At 67.9% G+C, this 8,164-nt stretch overlaps 1 protein-coding gene across 2 annotated transcripts in view; it reads right to left on the reverse strand.

Moving 5' to 3' along the window:
- Positions 1–595: 595 nt before the first annotated feature.
- The window catches only part of MAPRE3 (microtubule associated protein RP/EB family member 3), a 20,745-nt gene continuing 13,176 nt past the window's right edge, over positions 596–8,164 (reverse strand). The window contains exons 3-5 of one of the 2 annotated variants that reach the window (XM_075063539.1): positions 2,088–2,242; positions 1,221–1,373; positions 596–918 (exon numbers count right to left, since the gene is read on the reverse strand). In XM_075063539.1, the coding sequence (XP_074919640.1) occupies positions 850–918; positions 1,221–1,373; positions 2,088–2,242 (377 nt within the window). In that variant the 3' untranslated portion in view covers positions 596–849. The remainder of the gene's footprint in view (positions 919–1,220; positions 1,374–2,087; positions 2,243–8,164) is intronic. The other variant, XM_075063541.1, reaches the window with a different exon arrangement.

Here is an 8,164-nt window from a genome sequence, read left to right on the forward strand (position 1 = left end):
AGCAAGGCAGCGGCGGCTGTGTGGCATTCTCATCGAAACGGCGCGGTGCTGGAACCCACGGGGGCGGGCACTGAGCCTCCGGGCAGGCCAGGGTCCCGCCCCCCAGCAGCGGGCCAAGTGCCCTGCGCTGCAGTCAGGGAGGGGCTCTTGGTGGGGGACCAGCAGCTCAGAGTGGAGCCTGGGGGCTCCCGCTCCCCCCAGCGCAGTCATGTTGGGGGTGTCCCCTGCTCTGGGATCCTGCCAGCCCAGCAGAGTGCGGACACCACCCGTGCCCCGGGCATGGCGGGGGGGGCGGGGCGCTGGGAAAGCCACCTTTGTCGGCTTTGACAATGTGAACTGAGACCAATAAATAAACGTGCCGTCCCTCGCGCCTGCCAGGGCCAAGCCTCATGCGGGCCGGGGCGCTCCCGGAGCCCTCACGCTCCCCAGGCCACAACAACTGGGCGCCCGTGACCACAACAGGCAAAGTGCAAGTCAGCTCCCTCCTGGGCAATATACAAAGGGATCGGGCTGGGCCAGGCGGGGGGCGGGAGGCCCCCCTGGGAAGGCTGCAGCGCTCACACCAAAACGGACAACTGAAATAAATAAGGGGGTGAGGTGGTGAGGGCGCCCCCCCGCCCCCGGCAGCCCCATGCGTATTTACAATTCGGTTCTCCTCTCTAGGCCTTGGCGGAGTCCGTGGGGTCCCAGGATCTGAGGCTGGACAGAAAGCACCGGGGTGGTGGGCTGGTTGGTTGAAACGTTATAATGTGTGATAGAGCAGGCCGCGGCCGGACACGCAAACCCTCCAGTGTCTATGGCAGGCCGGGCACGGCCGGGCGGCGTCACGCAAGGCAGGAGGGCTCGGAGCTAGTATTCGTCCTGGTCCTCCGGCTGCTGGTCCTCCACCTCGTCATCCTCCGGCGGCGCAAAGCCTTCCTGTGGGGGGCACAGAGACGGGGTGAGCCTCCCCTGGCCTGGGCCAAGGAACCCCCCAGAGAGACTCCCACCAGGGAGGGGAACTCAGCCCCAGCCCGCTCCCAGCGCCAGGTGCACGGCTCCGACCGGCCTGCCTGGGAGCCACCCACGCTCAGTGCCCGGCGGGCAGGGCAGAACGAGATGGAGCCAGGCACAAAGATCTGCCCTGGCGCCAGCTGAACATGAGCCCCAGACCCGGGCAGGGCGGAGAGCTGACAGGCTCCCCCAGACGCTCAGCAGCTGGCGCTCGCACGGGCACTCACCTCAGTGGCATACAGGATGCCGATGATGCCGGCGATGACGGGGCTGTTCTCGCTCTCGTGCTCCTGGCAGATCAGCTCAATGTCCCGCAGTTTGCTGAAGTAGAAATCGCGCTCCTTCTCCAGCCCGTCCACTGTCAGCTTCAGGTCCATGAGCTGCGCAGGGCAGGGAGAGGGGCTGTTACCAGCGCCCAGCGGACCCAGCGTCTGCGCCCCCCAGTGCCCCACAAACCTGACCTGTGCCCCCCAGTGCCCTGCAGGACCCAGCATCTGCATCCTCCAGCGCCCCGTGAACCCAGCGTCTGTGATCCCCAGCGCCCCAAGGGACCCAGCATCTGTGCCCCCCTGTGCCCCTTGTGGGACCCAGTGCCTGCACCCTCCAGTGCCCTGCAGGACCTGGCGTCTGCGCCCCCCAGCGCCCTCCAGACCCGGCCTGTGTCCCCCAGTGCCCTGCAGAACCCAGCGTCTATGTCCCTCAGAGCCCCATGGACCCAGCACCTGTGCACCCCAGTATCACTATGGGGCTTGGTGTCTGTGCCCCCCAGCGCCCCACAGGACCTCGCATCTATGTCCCCCAGCGCCCCATGGGTCCAGCATCTGTGCCCCCCAGCGCCCCTTGTGGACCCGGCATCTGTGCCCCTCTGGACCCTCCCAGCAGAACCCAAGGCCTGTGCCCCCCTAGTGCCCCACGGGTCCGATGTCTGTGCCCCCCAGAGCCCCGTGGGACCTGGCACCTGGGCCGCCCCAGTATCTCCTGTGGGGCTTGGTGTCTGTGCCCCTTGTGGGACCTGGCACCTGTGCCCCCCAGCATCCTCTGTGGGACTGGAATCTGTGCCCCTGGAGCAGCCCCACCCCCCCGCCCCTGCCCACCTGCTGGTTGAGCTCCAGGATCTGGGTGTCGGCCTCACTGCCCCCGTTGCGGGCAGCAGGCGGGTTTTTCCGGGTGATGTTGCTGGGGATGACATTGGTCACTCGGGTTGGCACCGGCATCGTCTTCGGGGTTGTGGGGGAGGTTCTCTGGGGGGCTGGAGAGAGCCGCCCGAGACAGCCAAAGGTTAGCACAAGTCCTGGCACAGCCCCCCCCAGCACAGCCCCCCAAAGCATGGCCCTCCCAGGCACAGCTTGCTCCCAGATCCCCTGCCCTCTTCTGCGGGGTGCAGGCCATGGGCATGCGGGGCGCAGGGGCAGCGGGTCAGACAGTCACTGGCCAGGGGTCACATAGGGCTGCGCTGGGCAGGGGGTTGCAGACACAGACCATAGCGCAGGGTGGCGCTGCTTAAAGCACAGGACTCAGGATGCCTGGGTTCCACGCCCTAAGTCCTGGGTCTTCCCTGCCTCGGTTTCCCCAGATGGGAGAACAAGGCCTCCCCCACGGTGGTGCAGGCTGTGGGGGGGTCATTCATTACCAATTGTGGAGGCCACGGAAGGGCAGGGCATGAGAATGCGTGTGGGGGAGCCCCATGGTCCTGGGGGCAGAAAGGTACGGATGTTGGCCCCTGGAACTGGCACTCCCCCCTGCCACGAGTATGCTGGGGAGGTGCCACGTACCTGCCCCAGCTCAGTGCCCCCCCATGGACCCCAGAGCTGAGCAGGCTCCTCCCCTGCTGCGCCCTGCACCCCACCCCACCCCAAGCCAGCCCCCACTCCCTGCGCTCCGGGGAACCGCGCCGCCCCCATCCGCCCAGACCATTACCCTGCACCCCCCTTTGCCTCCTCCTGCCTCCCAGCCCACCCCTGCACCCCCTTGGCTGCCCCTGCCCCCAGCCCACCACTGCACCCACTCAAGCTTCCGCAGCCCATCGCCCGCGCTCTCCCTGTCACCTGTGCCCTGGATGGACACAGTGGCCCAGAATCACAGAGGAGCGAAAGGAGCCGCAGCGTCTGTGCCCACCCAGCTCTCCCTGCCTGGCCCCTTTCAAGCTGCCCCCAGCGCTCAGCCGCCCAGGCCAGGGCTCCCACTGCAGGGACACGATGGCATGTGCACTGTGGGCACCGGCTGGCTCCCAGTTGGGGCACCAAGCCACGGGAGGGGGAGGGTGGGGCTGGGCAGGACTGAGATGGGGACGGGAGAAGGAAAAGAGAACACCCTCCTTGTGTCCCTGAGTGGCCAGCCTGAGCCAGCCATGGCCCTGCCCGTGGCCCCGAGCTAAGCCACAGCCGGAGGCTGGCATGGCAGGCAAGGGTCCCCGTCAGGGCGGCGTACCACACACAGCCCTCGAGAAAGGAGCTGTGGGACTTCTGCATCGCGCTGGGGAGGGCCTCTGGCTGAACAGCCTGCGGGAGACGAAGAGCTGCGCGGGCATGGGCGCTGCAGGGTGCACCCCAAGCCCTGGCAAAAGAGCCGCCAGCGCAGAATCGCTCCGGGGCTGCCTGACAGGACCACAGCCAGGTCTGAGGAGCAAGATGGGCAGATGAGACAGGGTCCCAGGGGTGCTCACGCCATCCCCCCGGGCCGGGCACAGCTGACTGTTGTCCAATGCCGAGGCGCCCCAGCTCAAGAACTCACCGCCCGCTCCCAGCCCTGCCGTTCCTCCACACCTAACCTTGGTCACCGGAGTCGCGGCACTGCCAGCAAACACAACGTACGCAGCAACCACGCCACCCAGGGGCAGGCCCGACAGGCACCAGGGGGCTGGGGCAGGCAGCGAAGCCATGCTAGCAAGGCTGTGCGACGCGCAGGCGGAGTCGGATCCTGTGGGCGCAGGGGCCAGGGGTGCCAGTGCTCCAAGGGATCGGCGACATTACCGCAGTGCCAATGGTGTCTTGGGTTTTTGTTGAAGTTGCTGAGTCACCTGGGTTTGGAGATGGTGGCCACTCCGCCCTTGCCGCGCCAGCACGGGTTTATTCCTTCCCGTCGTAGTTGGCATCGAAAGAATTTAAACCACTGAAGTAAACTCAAAATTATCCCTGGAACTTCCTCTTTCACCAAGTTTCTTCCACTGCGATGATCTGGAACAACAGGCAGTGGTGAGGGGCTGGCAGGCCATGTGCCCCCACCGCGCCCGGGGGTGGCAGTGGCCATGGCAAGCTCCTGCAGCCAGCTGGCATTTGCCCACGACCAAATGGTTGCTGAGACACCTTGGGAAATGGTCAGATTCCTATTGGCTCCCCTGGGCCCATTTCCAGTCAGTCCAAAGCATGGTGGAGGCGCGTAGGTGGCTGGCGGTGGGTGCTGGCAGCCAGGGAGGATCACTGGCAGGAAGGGGGCATTGGCAGGCCACAAAGAAAGTGCTGGCAGGCATGGGGAATCGTGCAGGGGTGGGCTGGATGGGCAATTCGGCACGGTAAGTGTGAGGGCTGCTGGCTGGCACAGGAGGAGGTGGTGGGCACAGCAGGGCTGTTGGTGGTGGGTGGCTGGCAGCACACCCAGGGGTGCTGGTGGGGCACAGGGATGGCGTGAACAGCGGGATGCACAGGGTCGGGGGGGCTGGCAGGCACACACCGGGGGTGCTGCTGGCAACGCGGGTGCGGGCGGGCAGGCGCACGCACAGGAGTTCTCCAGGGGTGGCTGCAGATATGGGGGGGCGGCGGCTAACACCGAGGGTGCTGTTTGGCACAATGGGGGCGGCAGATATGGAGGGGCTGGCAGGCTACACCTGGGGTGGCTGGTGGGCACAAAAGGGTTGGCTGCAGGACACCTGGGGGTTCTAGTTGGTGGGTGAGGCTGGCAAGGCATGGGAGGCTGGCAGCAGGGGTGCTGCAGAGCACACCTGGGGTGCTGGTGGGCACAAGGGAGGCTGGCAGGGGATGGCTGGGGGGCAGGGACCGCCACCTGTCCACCACCCCATCTTCTTGAAGGCGGCCTCCAGCACCTGAAGTTGTGGATGACTTCGTGCTCCAAAAGCTTGGCCTGGAACTTCACCGTTCCGCAGGTGCACGCAGCCCGGGAACAACATGTCCATAACTGGCAGTCGCAGCGCTGCGGGCAGCTAGGGCTGCCACTTTCTAATATGCCGCAACACCAAAACCCCCTGCCCGCCCCTTCTCTGTGGCCCCGCCCTTCTCCTGTGGCCCCGCCCTCTCTGGGCCCGCCCCACTCACCTCCTCCGCCCCTCCATTTGCCTCGCTGTCCGCCAGCCTCACCTCACTTTCACTGGGCTGGGGCGAAAGGGGGTTGGGTGGCAGGAGGGGGCTCAGGGGGGGCGTGGGTGGAATGGGGTGGCCGGGGACGAGTGGTCAGGGGGCAGGAGGGGCTCAGGAGTGGCGGGTGGCGGCCGGGACGAGGGCTCAGGGCGGGGCAGGAGGGGCTCAGGGGTGGGGGTGGGGCGGGGAGAGGGCTCAGGGGGCAGGAGGGAGGGCTCAGGGCTGGGGTGGGCGGGGATGAGGGGTTTGGGTGCACGAGGGGGTGGGCCGGGGACGAGGGGCTCAGGGGCGGCTCAAGGCCTGGGGTGGGGCCGGGGGACGAGGGCTCAGGGGCAGGAGGGGGCTCAGGGCTAGGGGTGGGGCCGGGGTGAGGGTTTGGGTGGGCAGGAGGGGGTGGGGCCGGGGAGAGGGCTCAGGGGGCGGAGGGGGCTCAGGGCTGGGGGTGGGGCCGGGATGAGGGGGTTTGGTGCAGGAGGGTGGGGCGTGGGGAAAGGGGGCAGAGTGCTCAGGGGGCAGGAGGGGGCTCAAGGGCTGGGGGTGGCCTGGGGGGGGACGAGGGCCTCAGGGGGCAGGAAGGGGGCTCAGGGCTGGGGGTGGGGCGGGGGATAGGGGTTTGGGTGCGGAGGGGGTGGGGCCGGGGACCAAAGGGCTCAGGGGCGGCTCAGGCCTGTGGGTGGGGCCAGGGACAGGGCTCAGGGGGCAGGAGGGGGCCAGAGCCTGGGGGTGGGGCCGGGACGAGGGCTCAGGGGGCAGGAGGGGGCTCAGGGCTGGGGGTGGGGCCGGGGACGAGGGCTCAGGGGCCGGGGGGGCTGAGAGACCCAGTGGCACTTAGCAGGAAGTGGCTGCCAGCTCCCTGCAGCCCCTAGGTGCATGGGCGAGCGGGGAGGTGCTGTGCGCTGCTCTCCTGCCCGCAGGTGCTGCCCCCACAGCTCCCATTGGTCGCGGTTCCCAGCCAAAGGGAGCGGCAGAGCCGGCACTCGGGTTGGGGGCGCCGCGTGGAGCTGTCCTGACCGCCCATGTGCCTAGGAGCTGCAGGGACCTGGCGGCTGCTCCCGGGAGCTGCGTGGAGCCAGGGCAGGTAGGGAGCCCTGGGCCCCCGCTGTGCTGCTGACCGCACTGTTAACAGCCCAGACGGCTGTGCCAACAGGAGCTGCCAGGGTCCCTTTTGCACTGGGCGTTCAGGTCAAAACTGGACACCTGGCAACCCTATGCAGATGGCATGGGCACGGGCACGGGCACAGGCCACCTGGCTTCCATGTCTGCCAGGAACGGCACAGCTCTGCCGACGCCCCCCGCAGCCCCTGGATCCTGGCCCTGGGCCCCCCCTTGCCCTGCAGCCCCTGGCAGGGACAGGGCAGGGGTTGGGAACTCAGCCACCCAGATGGCACCTCTCCCCGGCTGGGACAGGGCAGGGGCTGGGCTGGCCAGAGGGCAGCTCTCCCCGGCTGGGCGGCTGGGCCCCTCCTGTCCTTGCCCCTAGAGGGGTCCGGTCGGGTCCGGGCCAGGCCCCCCTACCTGAGCAGAGCTGTTCGATCTTGGTGTAGTTGAGGTGCAGGGAGTCGTTGACCCAGGCCAGCATGTCATGACGACTCAGGTTCTCGCTGGTCACGGATGTGGAATACACATTGACGGCCATGCCCCAGCTGGTGCACAGAGAGAGGGGTCACAGCCGGCTCAGCGACCCACCAGCTTCCCCCGGCCCAGCGCAGCTCCCAGTGGGCAGCATCGGCCTGGGTCGCCTGCCACCCATCTGGGCTCAGGTGTGACGTGTCCTTAGGAAACACTGGGCCCCCCAGTGTGCCCAGCTCAGCCGAGGGCGGGGGCAATGGCTGCTGGGATGGGCAGGGCCATGGGCGCACGCAGGGCCTGCTGGGGACAAGGCGCACCAGGGGCCGGGGTACACGCAGTGCCCTGCTGGGGACAAGGCAGTGCCCCGGCCCCCAAAGGGGCCCCCACGAGAGTTTTTCGGGGCCCCTGGAGCAAGGTCCTTCACTAACTCCGGGGGCCCCAGAAAACTCTTGCGGGGCCTAGGCACCTGGCGCTTCTTCCGCTCCAGGTCTTCGGCAGCAACTCGGTGGCGGGGCCCCCTGAATGTTCTGGGCGGCCCTGGAGAGGTGTGTACGGCCGGGTCTAAGCCCAGTATGGCAGTGTGTCCTAGTGCCCTCCACCCCACAGCACAGCCCCCCACTCAGCCCCCAACCGAGCCTCCGCCCCACAACACAGCCCCCTCACTGAGCCTTACCCCCTGCCCCCCAGCACAGACCCCCACTGAGCCTCTGCCCCACTGCCCACAGCACAGCCCCCCTCACTGAGCCTCAGCCCTCCCCGCCCACAGTGCAGCCCCCCACCAAGCTCCTGCCCCACAGCACAGCTCCCCCCGAGCACCCTACTCTCAGCACTGGGTCTGAAGGGACAGCGCCCCCTAGTGCAGCGGTTCTCAAGCTGGGGTCTGCGGACCCGAGGGGGCCTGCACTGCCTACTGATGAAGCCGACACACCCACCAGTTGTGTTTGCACGACAGATTCCCAGCGCATGAACAGCCCCGCGGCGCTCACCGCGCTGCACACTCCCTGTCGCATGAACAGCCCCGCGGCGCTCACTGCATTGCACCTTCCCTGTCGCACGAACACCCCTTGGCGCTCACTGCATTGCACACTCCCTGTCGCATGAACAGTCCCGCAGCACTCACTGCGCTGCACACTCCCTGTCGCATGAACAGCCCCGCAGCACTCACCGCCCTGCACACTCCCTGTCGCACGAACAGCCCCACGGCGCTCACCGTGCTGCACACTCCCTGTCGCACGAACAGCCCCGCGGCGCTCACCGCGCTGCACCTTCCCTGTCGCACGAACAGCCCCGCGGCG

This window comes from Chelonoidis abingdonii, chromosome 3, assembly GCF_003597395.2.
Source record: "Chelonoidis abingdonii isolate Lonesome George chromosome 3, CheloAbing_2.0, whole genome shotgun sequence".
NCBI lineage: Eukaryota > Metazoa > Chordata > Testudines > Testudinidae > Chelonoidis > Chelonoidis abingdonii.